This window comes from Mobula birostris, chromosome 19 (genome assembly GCF_030028105.1).
Source record: "Mobula birostris isolate sMobBir1 chromosome 19, sMobBir1.hap1, whole genome shotgun sequence".
Classification (NCBI taxonomy): domain Eukaryota; kingdom Metazoa; phylum Chordata; class Chondrichthyes; order Myliobatiformes; family Myliobatidae; genus Mobula; species Mobula birostris.
The window spans coordinates 69296637-69320398 of record NC_092388.1 but is presented as its reverse complement, the minus strand read 5'-3'; the positions used below and the strand labels follow the sequence as shown (position 1 = coordinate 69320398).

General features: G+C 43.2%; 1 protein-coding gene across 8 annotated transcripts in view; it reads right to left on the bottom strand.

Annotated features, from left to right (window-relative positions):
- ulk4 (unc-51 like kinase 4) overlaps window positions 1–23762 on the bottom strand; it is a 702256-nt gene that overhangs the window by 556827 nt on the left and 121667 nt on the right. For all 8 annotated transcript variants that reach the window (XM_072283788.1, XM_072283790.1, XM_072283793.1 and 5 more), the window contains one exon: window positions 1364–1410. In XM_072283788.1, coding sequence (XP_072139889.1) covers window positions 1364–1410 — 47 coding nt within the window. The remainder of the gene's footprint in view (window positions 1–1363; window positions 1411–23762) is intronic.

The following is a 23762-nucleotide window of genomic DNA, read 5'->3' as shown; positions in this document are numbered from 1 at the left end:
CGATGTGGTCTTTTATATATTGGCGAGACCCGACGCAGACTGGGAGACCGCTTTGCTGAACATCTACGCTCTGTCCGCCAGAGAAAGCAGGATCTCCCAGTGGCCACACATTTTAATTCCACATCCCATTCCCATTCTGACATGTCTATCCATGGCCTCCTCTACTGTAAAGATGAAGCCACACTCAGGTTGGAGGAACAACACCTTATATTCCGTCTGGGTAGCCTCCAACCTGATGGCATGAACATCGACTTCTCTAACTTCCACTAAGGCCCCACCTCCCCCTCGCACCCCATCTGTTACTTATTTTTATGCACACATTCTTTCTCTCACTCTCCTTTTTCTCCCTCTGTCCCTCTGAATATACCTCTTGCCCATCCTCTGGGTCTCACCCCCTCCCCTTGTCTTTCTTCCCGGACCTCCTATCCCATGATCCTCTTGTATCCCCTTTTGCCTATCACCTGTCCAGCTCTTGTTCCATCCCTCCCCCTCCTGTCTTCTCCTATCATTTTAGATCTCCCCCTCCCCCTCCAACTTTCAAATCCCTTACTCACTCTTCCTTCAGTTAGTCCTGACGAAGGGTCTCGGCCTGAAACGTCGACTGCACCTCTTCCTACAGATGCTGCCTGGCCTGCTGCGTTCACCAGCAACTTTGACGTGTGTTTGAATTTCCAGCATCTGCAGAATTCCTGTTGTTTGCATTGTCCTTGTTATTTAAATAGCTTTTCAAATAAAACCTTATGGAGATTTACTTTATTTGAATCTCCTCTGCTAGCAACGTGAAGTAAATTAACGCACACTAAATGCTGGAGGAACTCAGAGGTCAGACAGCATCTATGGAAATGAATAAAAGTCAGCGTTTCAGGCTGAGACTCTTCTTCGGGACTGGAAAGGAAGGAGGAAGACACCCGAATAAAAAAGCTGTGCAGAGGGGAAGGAGGACAGCTAGAAAGTGATATAGGTGAGGCCAGTTGTGTTGGAAAGGTTAAGGGCTAGAAAGGAAGAAATCTGATAGGACAGGAGAGTGGGCCACAGGAGAAAGGGAAGGAGGAAGGGAACCGGGGGAGGTAATAGGTAGGCAAGAAGAGATAACAGGCTAGAGTGGGGAATAGAAGTGGGGAGGAGGAGGGAATTTTTTTTTTACCAGAAGGAGAAATCGATATTCATACCATCAGGTTGGAGGCTACCTGGAAGGAATATAAGGTGTTGCACATCCACCGTAAGGGTGGCCTCATCTTGGCAGAAGAGGAGTCTACGGACCAACATATAAATTAAATCTGAAAAACTGATGTCAGCTTTACTGCTTAAACATTACACATTAAACAGATGTTTTCTATTCTTGATTGAGGCATTCAATACTTACATATCCCAGTTTGAAGCTGCACGCAATTGCTGAGTCAGCAGCAGGAACTGAGGGGGAAAAAACATTTTTTAAATGAGTTTCACATCCATTACATTATTTCTAACTCATTCCAGCAGTATTTAAAGATAAGACATACAGTTGGAGCAATGACATGGCCTCCACATTCCTGAGGTTCACCATCCTCTGGCTAAAGAAATTCCTCATTTCCATTCCAAAGGGAAGTCCCTCTATTCTGACACTGTGTTCTCTGGTCCTAGACTCCCCCACTATAGGAAAAATCCTTTCCACATCCTCTCTATCTAGGCCTTTCAATGTTCAATAGGTTTCAATGAGATCCCCACTCATTCTTCCAGACTCCAGCGAGTACAGACCCAGACCCATCAAACGGTCCTCATACGTTAACCTTTTCATTCCTGGAATCATTCTCATGAATTCCCTCTGGACCTTGTCCAATGTCAACACATCTTTCCGAAGATAAGAGACCCAAAACAGCTCTCAATACTCTGCGTGGTCTGAACAATGCCCTCAGGATTACATCCTTGCTTTTATATTCTAGAACTCTCAGTGAATGTTAAAGATGCATTTGCCTTCCTTACCACCGACTCAACCTGTAAGTTAGACTTTATGGAATCCTACATGAGGACTACCAAGTCCCTTTGCACCTCAGATTTCTGAATTTTCTCCCCATTTAGAAAATAGCCTTGGCTATTCCTTCTGGCAAAGTGCATGACCATACACTTTAAGGGTCAGCACAATATTGTGGGCTGAAGGGCCTGTACTGTGCTGTACTATTCTATGTTCTACACTATATTCCATCTACCACTTCTTTGCCCATTCTCCTAATCTGTATAATTCCTTCTGCAAACTCCATTTCCTCAACACCACCTGCTCCTCCACCTATCTTTGAATTGTCTGCAAATTTGGCGACAAAGCCTTCAAGCCCGTCATCCAAACCATTGACATATAACGTGAAAATAAGTGGTCTCAACACAGACCATTGTGGAACACTACTAGTCACTGGAAGCCAACCAGAAATGGCTCTTCATATTCCCACTCTTCTTCTCCTGCCAATCAGCCTATTGTCTATTTATGTTAGTACCTTTCTTCTAATACCATGTATTCTCGTTAATCAGCCCCATGTGCGCCACCTTGTCAAAGGCCTTCTGAAAATCGAAATAAACAATATCCACTGGCTCTCCTTTGTCTATCCTGCCTATTATTACTAGGTGCTGTCCATATCAAGGTCCAGAAGTATTTCTATTGTGGCCATTTGTGGGGCTAAAATATTGTCTTTAAGTCCATCATATTCACTCAATGCCAATTTATTAGGTACACCTTGAAAGTGGGCATGCAGGTACAGCAGGCGGTGAAAAAGGCGAATGGTATGCTGGCATTTACAGCGAGAGAATTCGAGTACAGGAGCAGGGAGGTACTACTGCAGTTGTACAAGGCCTTGGTGAGACCACACCTGGAGTATTGTGTGCAGTTTTGGTCCCCTAATCTGAGGAAAGACAACCTTGCCATAGAGGGAGTACAAAGAAGGTTCCTGGGATGGCAGGACTTTCATATGAAGAAAGACTGGATGAACTGGGCTTGTACTCGTTGGAATTTAGAAGATTGAGGGGGGATCTGATTGAAACATATAAGATCCTAAAGGGATTGGACAGGCTAGATGCAAGAAGATTGTTCCCGATGTTGGGGAAGTCCAGAACGAGGGGCCACAGTTTGAGGATAGAGGGGAAGCCTTTTAGGACCGAGATTAGGAAAAACTTCTTCACACAGAGAGTGGTGAATCTGTGGAATTCTCTGCCACAGGAAACAGTTGAGGCCAGTTCATTGGCTATATTTAAGTGGGAGTTAGATACGGCCCTTGTGGCTAAAGGGATCAGGGGGTATGGAGGGAAGGCTGGCGCAGGGTTCTGAGTTGGATGATCAGCCATGATTGTACTGAATGGTGGTGCAGGCTCGAAGGGCCGAATGGCCTACTCCTGCACCTATTTTCTATGTATGTTGCTATGTATGTTTCTATGTACTGGGTGGCACCATCCACTTCAAGGTTCGACATGTTATGTATTCAGAGAATGCATTTCTGCATGTCACTGTTGTAACCCGTAGTTATTTGAGTTACTGTCAGCCTCCTGTCACCCTCCTGTCACCATAAAATAGTCTGGCTTTTCTCCTCAGAGATCTCTCATTAACAAGGCATTTCTATCCACAGAACTGCCCTCACTGGATGTTTTTTTGTTTTTTTGAATCATTCTCTATAAATTCTAGAGACTGGTGTTAGTGAAAATCCCAGGATCAGCAGTTTCTGAGACACTCAAACCACGCTGTGTGGCACCAACAATCATTCCACGGTCACAGTCACTTCAATCACATTTGTTCCCTATTCTGATGTTTGGTCTGAACAAAAACTGAACCTCTTGACCATGTCTGCATGATTTTATCCATTGAGTTGCTGCCACACGATCGGCTGATTAGATATTTGTATTAATGAGTAGGTGTACAGGTGTATCTAATAAGGTGACCACTGAACGTACAATTCCTCATCAACATAGATACTGTATTTAATATTTCAAAACTAAGCTTCAACATTTTCAGCAGTTTGATGCATGATGTTTCTCCAGAAATACGAAGTCAGTTGGAGTCGGTAGCTGGGTAGCAGAGTTTACGGTCGTCACATTGTGCCCAATTATCTGGCCTGACACCCATTAATTACCACCGCAGTAATACAATGCCGCTCAAAATTAATAACAGATTGCATCCCACAAAATAAAGATCTGGTTGTTTCTCACCAAAATTTATCTTAAATGACAATTCAGCAGCAGGAAATTGCAATATGGATGTCCATCTCTATGTGGGGGTGTAATACGGCCAGCTCATATGGTTACTTTCCACAGTATGGTGATTCAGTCCATTGGCTTTTGGACCTCCTCTTTTTGATTTATTCACTAAAGTTAAATGGACATCATTGTCAATGCCAATGCTTAATGCCGAACACCTAATACCCCTGAATTCAGAAGGCAGTTAACAGCTAGCCACGTTGGTGAGTGGCTCCTCATCTCCTTCTTTGATATATGCAATGTTTTAATTTTTAGCTTCAGCTTCGAATCAATTACTGGTGAAGTGCTCAGACACGCGTTAGGTTAACTGCTGTCCTGGTACATCCTGCATCCCAAAGTAAAAGCAAGAAATTTACAACTCAGTTGTACATGGAAATGGGCCCTTCAGATCACCACAGCCATGCCAACCCTTTTTCTCCATCTACACCAATCCTCATTTGATCTGCATCGTTTGAGGCTTTGCCTATTTCTTATGCTTGCCTAAATGTCACTTAAACAGCGACTGTTTTGAACTCCATCGCTACCACTGTCAGCAAGTTCCAGATACCAACCATGCCCTGTATAAATTCCCTTTAAATCTCTTATCTCTTCCCTTAAACATCTACCCTCTTGTTTTTGATAGCCCTACCAATAGAAAAAGATTCTGTCAACAGATTTCAAATCAGTCAAGGTAGATAGCGACACGTCCGCCAGGGTTATTCTAAGTACCGATGCTCCAGTAGACGTTGCATCCTAAGCCCCCTGTGCTCCATGCACACTCATGTCTGCATGGTCAGATCCTGTTCTATCTCCATCTACAAAGTCTGCAGATATACTGTACTGGGTCATATCTCAAATAATGATGAGTCTGAGTACAGGAAGGAGATGAAATTTATTATCACAGTAAAACAAAAAAGTTGGTCATTGACTTCGGAAAGGGAGCAATATTTACCGATGCATCATACGAAGTATTCTATCTGGATGCATAATGGCTTGGATCTGGCAATTGCACTTCACCTGACTGCAAGAAACTGCAGATAGTTGTGGACACAGCTCAGCACATCACAGAAACCAGTCTCCTCTCTATGGACTTTGTCACTGCCTTAGTGAAGTGTGAAGCAGCCAGCATAATCAAAGGCCTTACCCACCCCAGACATTCTCTCTCTCCCCTCTCCCATCTGACAGAAGATACAAAAAACCTGAAAGCACGTATCACCAAGCTCAAGGATAACTTCTATACCACTGTTATCTTGTATGATAAGCTGGATTCCTAACCTCACAATTTACCCTGATATGATCTTGCACTTTATTGCTTACCTGCATTGTACTTTCTCTGTAGCTTTTGCACTTCAATCGTTTTACCTCATTCTACCTTAATGCCCAATATAAGGATTTGATCTGTTTTAACAGTATGCAACACAAGGTTTTCATTGTATCTTGGTATATGTCGCAATAATAAACTACAGCAACACACAAAATGCTGGAGGAACTCAGCAGGTCAGGCAGCATCTATGGAAAAGAGTAAACAGGCAGCGCCTATGGAAACGAGTCAACAGTAGATGCTTTGGGCCGAGACCCTTCATCAGGACTGGTAGGTGCCCAGTCCTGATGAAGGGTCCCAGTCCAAATTGTCAACTGTTTTCTCTTTGCCATAGATACTGCCTGACCTGCTGAGTTCCTCCAGCATTGTGTGTGTGTTGCTTTAGATTTTCAGCATTTGCAGATTTTCAGACGTTTGTAATACTAAACAAATATCAATATCCCATACCAATACCTCCTACAATTTTACACATCTCTCACAGGTCGCTCATCAGTCGTCTTTTCTCCAAGGAGAACAAACCCTTCCAAGCAAACTCATCATTAAACTCGGAGACCTGGGAGTTTACACCTCCCATTGCAACTGGATCCTTGACTTCCTGTCAGAAAGACTGCAGTCAGGAAGAATAGGCAGCAACATCCCTGCCACAATTATTCTCAACACTGGTGCTCTACAAAGTTGCATCCTCAGTGCCCTAATCTACACCCTGTACACACACAAATGCATGGCCAGATTTTATTTTAATCCATCTACAAGTGGGTCGTATCTCAAATAATGATGAGTTGGAGTATAGGAAGAAGAGTGTTCAATAACATGCTATCATGAGAACAGCCTTTCTCTCAATTTAAGTAAAACAAAAGAACTGATCATTGACTTCAGGACAGGGGCAAGGAACATGGTCCTGTCCACATCAAACATGCCAAGATTAAGGGGGGGTGGAGAGCTTCAAGCTCCTATGAGACAGCATTGCCAATGTTTCTTCCTACCTATGTTCGTGATTTATCCCCCCTTGTTCAATCCCTTCCTACTTATGTTCATGATTTATCCCCCCTTGTTCAATCCCTTCCTACCTATGTTCGTGACACTTCTCACGCTCTTAAACTTTTCGATGATTTTAAGTTCCCTGGCCCTCACCGCTTTATTTTCACCATGGATGTCCAGTCCCTATATACTTCCATTCCCCATCAGGAAGGTCCCAAAGCTCTACGTTTCTTTTTGGATTCCAGACCTAATCAGTTCCCCTCTACCACCACTCTGCTCCATCTAGCGGAATTAGTCCTTACTCTTAATAATTTCTCCTTTGGCTCCTCCCACTTCCTCCAAACTAAAGGTGTAGCCATGGGCACCCGTATGGGTCCTAGCTATGCCTGTCTTTTTGTTGGCTTTGTGGAACAATCTATGTTCCAAACCTATTCTGGTATCTGTCCCCTACTTTTCCTTCGCTACATCGATGACTGCATTAACGCTGCTTCCTGCACGCATGCTGAGCTCGTTGACTTTATTAACTTTGCCTCCAACTTTCACCCTGCCCTCAAGTTTACCTGGTCCATTTCCAACACCTCCCTCCCCTTTCTAGATCTTTCTCTCTCTATCTCTGCAGACAGCTTATCTACTGATGTCTACTATAAGCCTACTGACTCTCACAGCTATCTGGACTATTCCTCTTCTCACCCTGTCTCTTGTAAAAATGCCATCCCCTTCTCGCAATTCCTCCGTCTCCGCCGCATCTGCTCTCAGGATAAGACTTTCCATTCCAGGACGAAGGAGATGTCCTTCTTTTTTAAAGAAAGGGGCTTCCCTTCCTCCACCATCATCTCTGCTCTCAAACGCATCTCCCCCATTTCACGCACATCTGCTCTCACCCTATCCTTCCGCCACCCCACTAGGAATAGTGTTCCCCTGGTCCTCACCTACCACCCCACCAGCCTCCGGGTCCAACATATAATTCTCCGTAACTTCTGCCACCTCCAACGGGATCCCACCACTAAGCACATCTTTCTCTCCCCCTTTCTGCTTTCCGCAGGGATCGCTCCCTACGTGACTCCCTTGTCCATTCGCCCCCCCATCCCTCCCCACCAATCTCCCTCCTGGCACTTATCCTTGTAAGCAGAACAAGTGCTACACATGCCTTTACACTTCCTCCTTACCACCATTCAGGGCCCCAGACAGTCCTTCCAGGTGAGGCGACACTTCATCTGTGAGTCGGCTGGGGTGATATACCGTGTCCGGTGCTCCCGATGTGGCCTTCTATATATTGGCAAGACCCGACGCAGACTGGGAGACCGTTTCACTGAACACCTACGCTCTGTCCGCCAGAGAAAGCAGGATCTCCCAGTGGCCACACATTTTAATTCCACGTCCCATTCCCATTCTGATATGTCTATCCATGGCCTCCTCTACTGTAAAGATGAAGCCACACTCAGGTTGGAGAAACCACACCTTATATTCCGTCTGGGTAGCCTCCAACCTGATGGCATGAATATTGACTTCTCTAACTTCCGCTAATGCCCCAGCTCCCCTTCATACCCCATCCATTATTTATTTATATACACACATTCTTTCTCTCTCTGTCCTTTTTCTCCCTCTGTCCCTCTGACTATACCCCTTGCACATCCTCTGGGTTTTCCCCCCTCCCCCTTTTCCTTCTCCCTGGGCCTCCTGTCCCATGATCCTCTCATATCCCTTTTGCCAATCAACTGTCCAGCTCTTGGCTCCATCCCTCCCCCTCCTGTCTTCCCCTATCATTTTGGATCTCCCCCTCCCCCTCCCACTTTCAAATCTCTTACTCACTCTTCCTTCAGTTAGTCCTGACGAAGGGTCTCGGCCTGAAACGTCGACTGTACCTCTTCCTAGAGTTGCTGCCTGGACTGCTGCGTTCACCAGCAACTTTGATGTGTGTTAATTGCCAATAACCTGTCCTGGTCCTACCACATAGATATCACTGCCAAGAAGGATCACAAATGCCTCTACTTTGTCAGGAATGGCCCAATTAACCCTTACAAATTTTTATTGATGCTTCAAAGAAAGCACCCTATATTTCGCCCTATTTTTTTTATCAGTTTGATAATGTGGTAAAGTGGACACGCAAATTTTTCAGATGACATCAAGACTGGGGGCATATTGGACAACAAAGCACGATCTTGATCAGATGAGAAAATGGGCAGAAAGATGGCATTTGGAATTTAATGCAAATGAGTGTGAGGTGTTACACCCTGGGAGGACAAACCAGGGCAGGACTTACACAGTGGACAATAGGGCACTGAGGAAAGTGATAAAAAGAGGGATCTGCAATTCCTTGAAAGTTGTGTTACAGACAGATATGGTCATAAATAGAGCTCTTGGCACATTGGCCTTCATATATCAAAGTATTGAGTACAGGATTTGAGAAGTTATAATGAACTTTATGTCATTGGTGAGGCCTAATTTGGAGTATTGCATGCTGCTCTTTTCACATACCTTCGAGAAACGTATCAATAAGATTGAAAGAGTACAGAAAAAATTTACAAAGATGTTGTCAGGACTTGAGGACCTGAGTTATAGGGATTTTATTTCCTAGACTTAGGAGAATGAGAGGCGATTTTATAGAGGTACAGTATACAAAATTACTGTGGGGGGGTGGTATAAATAGGATAAATGAAAGTAGGCTTTTTCCACTGACGTTAGCTAAGACTAGAACTAGAAGTCATGGGTTAAAGATGAAATGTGAAATGTTTAAGGGAAGCTGAGACAGAAACTCTTCACTGAGAGGGTGGTGAGCCTGTGGAATGAGCTGTCAGGGGATGTGCTGGATGCGGCTTCCATTTCAACGTTTAAGCGAAGTTTGGATATGTACATGGACAGGAGGGGTACGGAGGGCTATGTGCAGGTTGATAGAACGAGGCAGAACAATGATTTCTCATGACCTAAGAGGCTGTTTTTATGCTGTAGTGCTCTATGACTCTATCTGGAGGCATTATGATGTTTTATAGCAACTGCTCCATCCATGACTCCAAGAAACTGCAGGGAGTTCTGGACACAGCCCAGTAATCACACAAAGAAGCCTCCACTCTTTGGCCCTGTCAATACTCCGTCAGTAAAGCAGCCAGCCTAATCAAAGAGCCCACCCGCCCTGGACATCCTCTCTTCATCCCTCTTCCCTGGGCAGAAAATACAAAAGCATGGCTCAAGACAGTTTCTAGTTTATTGGATGCACTTTATTTTGCATCCAATCCCATTTCCATTCATAACACTATGGAATGTGGAACTGATATGTTATCACATTCCGACAGCACTACAGGTTTCCCCCGCCATCCGAAGGTAGAGCGTTCCTATGAAACGGTTCGTAAGCCGGAGTGTCGTAAAGCGAAGAAGCAATTACCATTTATTAATATGGGAAACATTTTTGAGCGTTCCCAGACTCAAAAAATAACCTACAAAATCATGCCAAATAACACACAAAACCTAAAATAACAGTGTTCTCCATTTTGTGAGCCAAAGTCATTTGGTTTGATCAGTATTTTAAAGCAGACGCAATGATATCTCAAGTAATCTGCTGAACCAGGAATAATTTCCAAATAAGAATTACTTGTGCAGAGTTTTTCGGCTGGATATAACATGCAGGTTTGTGACTGCTGGGGACTGTATTTGCCCTGCATGATTCAAGCTGGTTGTTGATTGAAGACAAACAGCCATAAATTAGGGAGAAGATGGTGGCGCGACACAGCTTGCGCGGCCACTCCAGTGAATGATACCTGTAACCTGTCAAGTAGGGTGCCGTGCACAATCCTGATTTAATGGAGACAGACGTGAGAGTACGGAGGAACATCTGGAGAAACTTCTGAAATGTCTTTTTCGCTGCCGTCGTTATTGTGTGATCCAGGATCTCCGGAGGAGAAGGCCCCGAATCCTTGGCTTTGCTTGTTGCTCAGCGGCCGGGTCGGGGTCGAAGAGCTCGGCAGAGATGGTGCTCGGTGCTTGGTGTCAAAGGGCTGGTCGGAGGCTCCAAGTTTTTGGACAGACTCAGAGTCGGCTATGGTTGGGTGCTTCCAATGCATCGAAAGTTGTCAGTGCCTGGAGGTTTATGGCAGAGAGGGTTTCTCCCTTCTGTCACCTGCTATCGGGGACTATCGGGAGTCAATCGGAACTTTGAGACTTTTTTTTACCGTTCGCATGGTCTGCTCTTTATCAAATTATGGTATTGCTTTGCATTGCTGTAACTATATGTTATAATTATGTGGTCTTGTCAGTGTTAGTCTTTGGTTTGTCCTTTTTTTTTGTGATATCACTCTGGAGGAACATTGTATCATTTCTCAATGCATGCATGCATTTCTAAATGACAATAAACGAGGAGTGAGTGTCCTCATAATCTAAAAAAATAAATAAATTACCGATTGTCACTTGCTGGCAAGAGAGCAATAAATCGGTGCTGGTCTGGAGCAGAGCCAATAAAAAGGTGTTAAAGGTCAGACTCTTGACCCACACCCAATGTCGGTGGAATGCAATATTTGAATTGGTAAGGAATGAATATAAAAGTAAATGCTTCAAGTGTGCTGCAGCGATGACTCTTCAGCAACTAGAGAACAATCATGGATGAGGAGAACCCCACAGACATGTGGTGATTTGAAATGGGATGACAAGGAACATGGAAGGTCAAGGAAAGCTTGGTAGGTGTGCACACAGCTATTTCACAGTGTAAGTTCACATGTTCTTCTTTTGAGACAATAAAGGCACCTATCAATAATTAAAGATTCTCTCTGTGCCTCCCTGTTCATAATTACAAAGGGTGGCTCTGGTAACAGAATTAGCAGCTCTGTTGTGGACTTGAGAATAAATCTCTCCATCAGCAGGAGACTCAAACCAGACCATGTGGGTGAGAAACATAGAGATCTGGGGCTGGGTAGTTAGTTAGTACAGACCCCGGAACAATAATTTGGGGAATTCTGTAAGTCCAGTGGGCTTGGATTGTTTTGACTGGAGGGGATTCCTCCAGAAATAGGTATTGAGGAAATGGCCACGATATGGGGAGTAGCTGGACACAGCAGTGTGCTGAAGGAGGTGAAGCTCTTTATAAAATTGCCCAAGGGAAATCGTTAGTCAAGGAATTTAGCAGCTACTGAAGACTGAGGACTTAAAAGGATATCAGCAAAAACCTGACACTGAACAAGATAGGTTACGACAGGAAATCCTGCAATGCTGGCAAAAAACTGAAACCGAGACACAGATTACAGCAGAAAATGCTGGAATATCACTGAGAAACTAAGGATAGATTAGAGAAGAAGGGAAAAACCCTTAAGGGAAAAGTTATTGATTTGCAGGGACAGAGACGTAGGGATTCAGTGCATTTGAACCAATTGCAGCTGGTGTGAGAAGTTAGTTAAAGAGAGGAACAAAAGGGAAGAAGCAGCCAAGAGCCAGGTGAAGGAATTAAAGGAATAGTGCAGTGATTTAAAAGCAGCGACAAATGTGACACAGAAATCAGATTCCGTAAAGAGAAGTAAGACTACTGATCATACAAAGTGTTTAAAACAGGTACAAAAGCTGTAGGACCAACCTGCTACACAGACAGGAATAACATTTGCTTGTGGATCTGAAAGAGAGAAGGAGGATGAATACAGAGATAATAATTGGCATGATTTAGAAGATAAGGCAACCAGATACGTTCTTGATGAGAAGCCTCCATCCAAATACTTGCCACTGATCTTACTGACATTCAGTCAGTCAGAGCCTATGCTACTGACAGCATGATCAACTCCCCTAGAGAGGGTGGAGCTGGGGCAGGAATCAAAACCAGAATATAACATACATTACACCGTTTGGGATACAGCAGCTGAGGGATATTGCTAAGGATATCAGGACTTAAATGCCCGGGGACAATCCTAGGGAACTGCTCCAAACAATTAAGTTAGGAGAAAGCAACACGTGGGCTTGATGGTGCAAAACAAAGAAGATAGATTATAATGTGCTTGCATCTAAACATACATTCCGCTTTTCCAGAAACACAGTGACACGTTGGGGGGACAAATGAGGAGTTAAAGAATGTGATACTGACAACTATGGGTAATAACAGCAAGGACATAATATTTCAGTTACATAAATGTTACCAGAAAAAAGGAGACCAGTCCGTGCACTTTCATCCCATCTGTGGATGGTGTTCCAAGGGGTGTATGAATCAACATTAGATCACAGCCACTTAGAGCTGGAACTCACAAATAGATGATATTCCCTTCAAGAAAATACTTGGGCTACCATGTGGGGAAACGCCGATCAGGACAAAACCAGCGAAGAAATTGTAGAAGGGAAGTAACACAGTGCTGGAATGTACCTTCGCTCAATCAAGGAAGCTGTTGTCGGGGGTAGTACAGCACTCAAATCTGCAGTTTCAGATGTGGTCATATGGGTTATTATGCTTGGAACTGTACAGCAGACAGTTCATGTAATTAAAATCCGAACAAAATCAGACATTGGAAGTTACAGAAGAATCAGCATATGTTGGAATTTTGATTAACGTGGGGATTTCATGCTTTAAACATGAATGTTATTTATTTGTGCATGATGAATAACTTCCAAATTTCTTTGTTTTAAAGGCTTTGTAACTCATTTCCTCAGTTTTGTCAGACTGTAACTGAATATGTTAGTAACGGTTTAACCCCCTATCAGCAAGAGGTTTTCCAAAATGTTTTAAACTGTAAATGGTTAGCATGTTTCAAGTCTGTAAAGTATGGCCACACTAAGTTCCTTCTAGAGGGGGGAGAGGGGGGAGAGGCGGGAGAGGCGGGAGAGAGGAGAGGGGAGAGTGGGAGAGGGAGATGGAAAAGGAGAAGGAAAGAGCTGTTGCATCAATGAGTTAATGTGTCAAGGGCCCATACCCAGCAGTTTTTTTCTCACTCTTTGGTTCTTTGAAAACAGTGTGCAAGTTTTCATGGAAGATTTTTGTTTGTCTGTCTGTGTTTCTATGGAATTGAATTTAGAGAAACTCAGATGGCACACTGGCAAGATTTAATCAGGGTTGGGAAAGAAATTTGTGCATCTCTGTTCTGGATAAGAGATGCCCACATTTCTAAGAGAAATGGGCATTTAGGGAAATTTCCTTTTAAAGGGCAGTTAAATTTGGAATTTGAATTTAACATGTTGGGAAGAAATCCTAAAAGTTGCTTTTACTAACAAAAGTAAAAACCCTATTTTAATATTTTTGTAGATGGCTCCTCCTCAGTACAGATGGGTGGGAGGAGAACTGGGTGCAGTATTCATGTAGAGGATGAAGATGGCCAGGAAAGGTATAGTATAGCCTTAAATTAACCTGACATCATGAATACACAGGCAGTGGAATTGGCAGCCGTGGCATATGTGGTTAGCCACTCACAATGTTTTCTGCCCTGATCAGTCAAACACTCTGATAGTATATGTGTTTGCAATAGCCTTACAGAACATTTGCCTCTGTGGGATGCAGGAGGGTTTGTTTCAACTGATAGAAAGCCCCACCCACCAGCTGCTCTGCTGTAGTGTACATCTGAAGAAGCAAAGGAGAAAGAGTAGTCAGTCATAAAGGTAAAAACCTAGTCTAAATTGTCTCCTGAGGAGAAGAAGGTGGTTGATGAGTTAGCGAAGCAAGGTGCTTTAGATGGGCAGGAATGGCAGCTGCAGATTGGGGAGGTGGGAAGGCATTAGGAACAACAAGGTTAAGGATTTAACCAAGGAGCAGAAAAAAGATAAAGGTAATTTTTTGTGGTCCCATAGGGAGGAAGAAATCAGATGATTAATTGGTACCTTGATCTATGGGGGCACCAAGGAGCCGAAAGCACCAGGGAAAAGATAAAGGAGGTGTGTTTGTGGCATAGGCTGGAGGACGATGTGGAGCACTATGTCAAGAATAGGTTGATCTGTGCACAATATAATCCTGATAGAAATATAAAAAAAGACCCTCCCCCCCTCCCCCGACATGCCAGACCAGTGAAAGGGCCTGGGACTAATTTCTGGATATATTAAGTTGGACCTTTTCCAGAAGGGTTCAAATATATTCTTGTCATGGTAGATACTTTCACCAAGTGGATGGAAGCTTTCTCTGTTAAGACAAACACTGTCAAGGCCACTGTAAAAATCTTACTGGAAAGGATTTTAACTCCCTGGGGATTACCTCAGAGTACAGAATTAGATAAAGGCACACATTTTACAGCCCAGATAATGCAAGGTATCATGGCACTTTTAGGGATCAAGCAGAGACTTCATATACCCTATAGGGCAGTGGTCCCCAACCTCCGGGCCGTGGACCGATACAGAGCTGTGAAGAATGCAGCGGTACAGCGGTGGCCGGAACGCACCCAGCACATCTTTAAGAAAAAAGCCGAAATAAACGGCAATCGCCTCTGATCTGGGCGGACATTTACATGCCAGGCGGCACCTAATTAATTAGCTTGTTTATTTCGGCTTTTTTCTTAAAGATGTGCTGGCTGCGTTCTGGCTACCACTGCACCCCTGCGTGCTTCACGGCCCGGAGATTGGGGACCACTGCTATAAGGCACAGTCTAGTGGAATTGTGGAAAGGATGAACTGAACATTAAAAAATATGATGGCCAGAATGGTGCAACAACATGGAACAACAGGGCGGGTAGTGTTGCCTTATTTACTGATGATAATAAGGAACACAGTGGCATCATCAACAGGTTACGTCCACTATAAACTCATGACCAGAACAGACATAAGAGGGTTGGAGGAGTTGTTAAGATTGGATTTGTCAGAACCCAAAATAGATGGGATTGTGACAGAAAAGGGTGTACAAATATTGGTAGAGATAGTGAAAGTAGGCAATTGTGTGGCAGCTCATCAACTAGGAAAGAAAAGGCAACAGAGTAAAGCCTACTTTGACTCAAAAGTCAGTCTCATAGAATTAAGTCCAGGAGAAAGTGATTATTAGAACACAATAACCCACCTCATTTTTAAATTCAAGGTTTGCAGGGCTCTATGAAATTACAGACTAAGCAAATCCATCAGGGTACTGATTTCTCCAGATAAATGTGGATAGTACCAGATCACCCAGTTGAAAGTACTGGAGAAAAAACCCAGGAATGTTATCATCATTCACACGTAATAATTGATGTACACGATGGTCCCAATTTTGGAGACTTGATAATCGACGTATATGGTAATCTTAATTTGGAAGATTTGAGGTTGGAACAGCTGTTCCAAGTAGATGGCGACAGATTTGACTGAGGAATTTTCTATTCTCTCAGTCTGAGAATCAGGGGAGTTTTGTCAAGAAAATAAAGACAAGAAAAAAAAAACATGCTGGTTACTGCCTCCCCTATCCTGAAATGAAATTTGCTGAGGAAAAGAAAAATGAAGATTAATGACTTGAGTCCAAAGACAATTGGGAGTCTAGATTGAAAGGGCTAGAAAACAGAAAATATGGACTTAAAATTATTTATAATTGAAACTTTAAACTAGAAATAAAAACAGAAATTACACTTGTGTTACAGGTTTAATTTGACATGATGAAAATAATGTACAATTGACTACCCCACAACCTCAAGTAGCTGGAACTCTACCAGTCTAAATGTAGTGAGACCCAGCATAAAATAAAAGGGTAGGATTAGTTTTGGGAGATACGGGGGAATTTGTTACTTTAGTATCAGGGTACCAGCAAGTGCTGATAGTTTTTAACTTAACTGAAATAATGGTGCCTGAGTGGTCTACAATGAGACAGATATTTGCTCATTTTCTTGGGAGACAACTAAGTAGAAGTGAGTTTAAGTCGGTCAAAAATAGAAAAAGAGAGGACTATTGGAATTAGTGAAAGCATGTTAAGCATCAAGGTCTGCAATGGTCAATACGTTAGATTCAGCAGAATTAGGAAACCTTCAGTAGAAAAGGCGGGATATTACCGGAGGAAATTATCATCCCATCAAGTACCTAATTGGGTACCAGATGAGCAACTAAAACAAGGGGTTGGGAAAAGTACCCTTGTGTCATATTACAAGTCTCACACTAACCAACAGTTCTGGAATTATGTGATGATGGTAAAGGAAGGCTATATATCAGTGTAGTATTTTATATACCCCAATATGGAAATAATTTAACCTACTCATTGAAACCAGTTCACAATGTGGGCAAGTATCATGAGGAGACTTGGATATTCTCAGGTAACCCACCAACACCTGCTATTGTTATCAATGGTACTGGGAAAGGGATAGATTTTTCAAGATGTCATAAAAGGGGGAAACCACCAGGCTTGTCCAAAAGAGATGACAAGACAGAAACATTCTCAATTGTGGTTTTAGTACTTATGAGAATTGCTTTTTGTATATTCTGCCTGTAAATTATGAGTTTTTTTTTTACAATATTCATTGGTGGAACAGACATATAGCAATAGCAACAACATGTGATACCAAGGGATGGAAACTGTGTCTTTTGGAAAGTCATAATGTCTTTAGGAACATGACTTTAGATTTGACTGTTGAAGGACGAACTTTGTCTCAGCCAGCAATAAATGCAGAAACGAAGGAAAACCTTTCAATGCAACGAACTGATCAGATCGATATTTGTGGGACTATGTTACCAAGTTGCCACTAATTCCTTATTTGACTGAAGACTGGACACAAGTTGTGGAGGAGGCAAAGGAGATAACCCATCAATGGACTAAACATACAAAAGCTATTAAGACATGCTGATAAAACATGACTCAGACTCTCGGAATAAGTTTTGCAGTGGGGGATCAAATGCTCAAATACATCCATGGGTGAGAATAGCATTGTATGCTGCTGTAATATGAATTTCATATACCTTCATTGTTTAATGTGTAAAGGCTGGAGTTGAGCAAAAGGAAGAGGATGATAGTTTTGTAATACAGAGAAAGCGATTGCCTGTATACAGAGTTAATGAATTCAGTAAGTAAATGATGCCTTTCTCTTTGTATAAGTGTCACAACTACTGGGACTCACAGACATCCTATAAGTAGTCAATCGAACAAAGGAGGATAGTGATCCTGAAATAAGTATCTTTGGATCAAGAAGGAGGAGATGTGGGCTAGGAAGAACTAGAGTTTACAGGTCAGTGAATTCAAATGAATCAAGGACAGCAGAAGCAGACAGACCGATTGTCTTTGTTCTTTCCATAAGGAAGGAGGTGGAGGTTCTGTTCTTCATTTTGTGAGTTAAAGTCACTTGGCTTAATCAGTGTTTTAAAGTAGGCATAAAGATGCCTCAGATAATCTGTTGATCTAGGGATCATTTCCTAGACCTTAAAGTCTAGGAGGCAATGCCATAAGAAGATAGAATTCACCATGCATCTTGACACGGAGAAGATAAAGTCAGGTGTATCAGTATTAGAGTGGAGTAAAGGGGATTACAGAAGTATGTGACTGGAGCTGACCAAAGTTGATTGGAAGGAAACACTAGTAGGGATGACAGCAGAACAGCAATGGCTGAAGTTTCTAAGGGCAATTTAGAAGGATAGATACATCCCAAAGACAAAGTAGTATTCCAAAGGGAGAATGAGACAATACCTAGAATTTCTGGGAGCAAATTGGAAGGCACAAGATGGAGAAGTCCCAAAGATGAAGAAGCATTCCATAAAAAGTTGACAAGCAAAGTCAAAGACAGCATAAAAGCAAAAGAGGGGGCTTATAACAGAAGAAATATTAGTGGGAAGCTTTTAAAAGCCAACAGAAGGGAACAAAAAAAACATAAGAGAAAAGTTAGCCAATAATTTAAAAGAGGATATCGAATCTTTTTTTTCCCCAGTATATAAAGAGTAAAAAGAGATGCGAGTGTGGATATTGGACCGCTGGAAAATGATAAAGAGATCGTAATAGGGGACAAAGAAATGGCAGAACTTTTAGTAACTTGCACAAGTCTTCCCTGTGGAAAACACCAGCAGTATGCCAGAAATTCAAGAGTGCTATGGGGCAGAAATGAGTGTAGTTACACTCACTAAGAAGAAAGTGCTTGGGAAACTAAGGACTGAAGGTAGATAAGTCACCTGGACCAGATTAACTACACCCCAGGATTCTGAAAGGTATCTGAAGAGATTGTGGAGGAGTTAGTATTGATCTTTCAAGAATCACTAGGTTCTGGAACGGTTACAGAGGACTGCAATATTGCAAATGATAATCCACTCTTCAAAAAAAGGAGGGAGACAGAAAAAAGAGAATTTTAGGCAAGCTAGCCTGACCTCAGTGGTTGGGAAGAAGTTGGAGTTCATTGATAAGAGGGTTCATGGCGGAGATGCATGATAAAGGAGGCTGAAGTCAGCAGTGTTTCCCGACAGAGAAATCTGGCCTGATAAGTCTGTTGGAGTTCTTTGATGAAACAAGTTGGGTAGGCAAGGAGAGTCAGTGGATGCTGTTTACTTCGATTTTTCAGAAGGTGTTTGTCAAGGTGCTCCACATGCGGCTGCTTTACAAGATAGGAGTCCATGTTGTTACCACAACATACGAGCATAGATAAAGCATTTGCTGACTGGCAGGAGGCAAAGAGTGGAAATAAAGGGAACTTTTTCTGGCTGGCTGCCAGTGACTAGTAGTGTTCTGCTGGGGTCTGAGTTGGAACAGCTTCTTTTCACATTATATGTCAACGATTTAAATGCTGGAATTGATGGCTTTGTGGCCAAACTTGTAGACGATACAAAGATACGTGGAGGAGCAATTCGAGCTGAGGAAGCAAGAGGTCTGGAGTAGGACTTGGAGAGATTGGGATAATAGGCAAAGAAGTGGCAGATGGAATATAATGTATGGAAGGTATGGTCATGCACTTTGGTAGAAGGTATAAAAGTGTAGACAATATTCAAAATGGGAAGTAAATTTCAAAATCAGAGGGGCAAAGGGACTTGGAAAACCTTGTGCAGGATTCTCTAAGGGTAAACATAGAGAGTGGTGGGTGCGTAGAATGCACTGCTGGCTGCAATGGTGGAAGCAGATACAATAGGGTCTTTTAAGACCCTCTTAGATGGGAATATGGAGCTTAGAAAAATAGAGGGCTATGCGCTAGGGAAATTCTAGGCAGTCCCTAGAGTAGGTTACATGGTTGGCACAACATTGTGGGCTGAAGGGCCTGTAACATGCTGTAAATTTCTAATGTTCTATGTTCTAAACTTGCAGGCTGAGTCAGTGGTAAGGAAGGCAAATGCAATGTTAACATTCGTTCTGAGAGCACTAGAATACAAGAGCAAGGATCTGATACTAAGGCTTTATAAGGCATTGGTCACACTGTACTTGAGTATTGTGAGCAATTTTGCACCCATTATCTTGGAAAATATGTGCTAGCATTGGAGTGGGTCCAGAGTAGAATCAACAGAATAATGTTGGGAATGAAAGGGTTGATGTATGAGGAACGTTTGATGGCTCTGGACCTGTACTCGCTAGAGTATGGAAGAATGAGGAGGGATCTCATTGAAATCTATTGAATGTTGAAAGGCCAGGGAGCAGATGTGGAGACTATTTTTCCTATATTGGGGGGAGTTCACAGCTTCAGAATAGAGGGACGCCCATTTACAACAGAGTTGAGGAAGAATTTCTTTGGTCAGAGGGTGGTGAATCTGTGGAGGCCAGTCATTGAGTATATTTAAAGCAGAGGTTAATAGATTGTTGATTAGTTAAGGCGTCAAAGGTTACAGAGCGAAGGTGGGAGAATGGGGTTCACAGGGATAATAAGTCATGATGGAATGGTGGAGTAGACATGAATGACTGAGTGGCCTAATTCTGCTCCTACTGCCGCTAAGATGGTGGCACACTCAGACACAACAGTTTCTCAGGGGCCAACTGAAGGTGATATTATCTTTTTAAACATATTTGTTCAATCACAAGACTCTACAGGTTAAAGTTCTGCAGGTCTATCCCATAAGCAAGTTGCTCATTGGTGGAGAAATTGAAGGAGCTGAGCTTTGTGATGCTGCCTGTATTAGAGAGGCAGTTTAACAGTGAGTGATTGCCTTAGTTGCTTTTCTTCTGATGGTAAGACCTTGTTGGGCATTGTTAATGTAGAATGCTGCAAGTCTAGTACACTGGTTTACTGGTGAACGGCAGGGGAGTTGCGGGACTTCAGTCGTAGTGAGGACTGGGCCTCAAACTGCAGTGTCACTTATTTGCAGCCACCCACTAGGGAGACATTGGAATGGGTTGCACTCCAGTAGAAGTAGTGTGGCGCACTGTCCATGCTGGAGGCAGTGCTGCCCTCCAGAGGTCGCTCAGCTAAAGACAAGATGCATTGTGCTTGATTGTAGACTGCTGAACATTCATTGTCTCAGGAACTTGGACTGTATTTTTTCTTTGTATGATTGTATTTTACTGCTGTCTTGTATGTGCTATGTGTGCCTTGTGCTGTGAATGACTGTTGGTGCTGTGTTTTACACCTTGGCTGCAGAGTTTGCTCTTTCATTTGGCTGTATGAGTATTGATGTATGAGTCAGTCATAGAAAAATATAGCACAGAAATGGCCCATATAACCAGTGCCAAACTATTTAAACTGCCTAATCCCATTAACTTGTATGGGGACCACAGCCCTCCATAGCGCCACCATCCAGCTATCTATCAAAACTTCTCTTAAACGTTGAAATTTCTTCCACACTCTCATGACCTTTTGAGTGAAGAACTTTTCCGCTATGTTCCCCTTAAACTTTTTACCTTTCACTTTTAATCTACGATCTCAACTTGTAGCCCCACCCAACCTCAGTGGAAAAAGACTCCTGCATTTATCCTATCTATACCGCTCATAATTTTGTATGCCTAGAACAAATCTTCCCTCGGTCTTCTACGTTCCAAGAAATAAAGTACTAACCTATTCAATCTCTCCTCATAACTCAGGTCTTTCAGTCCTGGCAACATCCTTGTAAGTTTTCTCTGTACTCTTTCAACCTCATTTACATCTTTCCTGTAGGCAGGTGACCAAAACTGCACACAGTATTCTAAATAAGGCCTCACCAACATCTTATCCAACTTCAACATAACACCCTATCTCCTGTACTCAGTACTTTGAATTGTGAAAGCCAATATACCAAAAGATTTCTTTACAAGCCTATCTACCCGGGATGCCACTTTCAATTAATTATGGACCTGTATTCCCAGATCCCTTTGTTCTGCCACACTCCTCAGTGCCCTATTGTACACTGTGTAAGACCTACCCTGGTTGGTCCTACTGAAGTGCAATAATTCACACTTGCCTGGATTAAATTCCATCTGCTATTTTTCAGCAGGTGAGAGAGGGAAACAGAAATGGGGAATGGAGAAGGGGCAGTGGGGGAGGGGGAATCGCCAGCAGTTTGAGAAGTCGATGTTCATACCATCAGATTGGAGACTACCCAGACAGAGCGTAAGGTGTTACTCCAGCAACCTGTGTGTGGCCTCGTTGCGGCGGACAGGAGACTATGTACTGACATGTCGGAATGGGAAAAGGAAGTATAATTGAAATCAGTGGCCATTGGGGAATCCTGCTTTTGAAATCAGTGGCCATTGGGGAATCCTGCCTTTTTGGTGGACGGAGGTACTCGGTGAAGCGGTTTCCCAATCTACATCGGGTCTCACTAATATATAGGTGGCTACAACAGGAGCACCAGGTACAGTAGATGATATCAACAGACTGACAGGTGAAGTGTTGCCCCACCTGGTAGGACAGTTTGGGGCCCTGAATTGTGGTGAAGGAGCAAGTGTAAGGGCCAATGTGGCACTTGGTCCACTTGCATTGATAAGCACCAGGAGGAAGATCTGTGGGGAGGGATGAGTTGACAAGGGAGTCAAGTAGGAAGTGATCCCTGTAGGAAACAGAAAGTGGAGATGGGAGGAAGGACAGATGTGCTTGGTGGTGGAATCCTGTTCGAGATGGCAGAAACTACAGAGAATTATGTGCTGGGCATGGAGGCTCGTAGGGTGGCAGAGGAACCCTATCCCTGGTGTGGCGGCAGGAGGATGGGATGAGGGCAGAAGTGTGGTTTCCCAAACATTGATTTCTCAAATTCAGGGTCTCCCACTTCTCCTTTGCCAATCCTCATTCCTGTTACCCTTTCTCGCCCTTTCTTAACTCCCCACCACCTCCCTCTAGTGCTCCTCCTTCTTCCCTTCCACGGTCTTTCATCTTCTCCTATCAGATTCTCCCTTCTCCAGCCCTTTATCTCTTTCACCAATGAACTTTGTAGCTCGTTACTTCACCACCTTTCCCCTCCCAGTTTCACCTATCACCTACCACCATGTACTACTTCCTCCCCTCCATCCCCTCCACCTTTTTACTCTGACCACCTCTTTCTTTCCAGTTCTGATGCACGGAACATTGACTTCACTCTTTTCCACAGATGCTTCCTGGCCTGCTGAGTTCTTCCAGCATTTTGTGTCTGTTGCTTGGATTTCCAGCATCTGCAGATTTTCTTGTGTTTGTGATACCTTTCATATTACTCAGTTCCACCCATAATGCCTCACTGGAAAAGTTCTCCCATCTGTCCTGACTGAACACTGCCGTGATATTTTCCCTGACTAGTAACACCACCCCTCCTCCTTTAATGCCTCCCACTCTGTCCTGTCAAAAACAGAATACTCAACTTCCAGTCCTGCCCCTCCTGCAACCAAGTCTCACTAATAGCTACAATATCATGATTCGAAGTGTTGATCCATGCTGCTACATACTTCATGGATATCTTGTGACTGTCTTATGAGGATGATGTAATGGTCTTGCGGAGGTCACATGATGTAATTTTCCCGCTGATGTGAGGTCACGTGATGACCTGTTCTCACCAGGTATATAAGGGTAGACTCCTGGTGACGCAGTTAGTTTTTTCAGTTAGATCGTCAGTCAGATACTCCACTATGCTGTGTATTTGTCCCATGACGCAGTTTAGTTTTAAAACGGAGTTTTACTTTCTATTGTAAGGTACAGAAGTGTGGGGCCGACAGTTTCACCAATAGCTGCCAGCTTTGTTGGTGTACTTTTTCAGTAGTATTGGAGAGTGAAGACATTACTAAGGTACGGAACCTGAAGGAGTCAAGTAAAGCTGATATCGTTTGGTGGTATTGGAGAAGATTGACCATTATTGAATCTTCGTTCAAGAAAGTGATCTGCATGAGATGACCACTGCTAAAGCAGAAAAGGTTGTGCAGTGTCTATTCTACAGTGGAAAAGGTCAGTTCCCTTAAACCGTTTTAATTCCGTCGTCGTGAATCCTGCGGACAAGGCAGGTTCCAGCTGGGATCAGCAGTAATGTGACGTCTTCGAGGAATTCTTTACTTCAGGAAAGTCTCTCCTAAATGACTGTATAAATCTCTTGGACTTTCGAATTTACCATTCTAAGAACTGTGTTCGAATTTACCACTTTA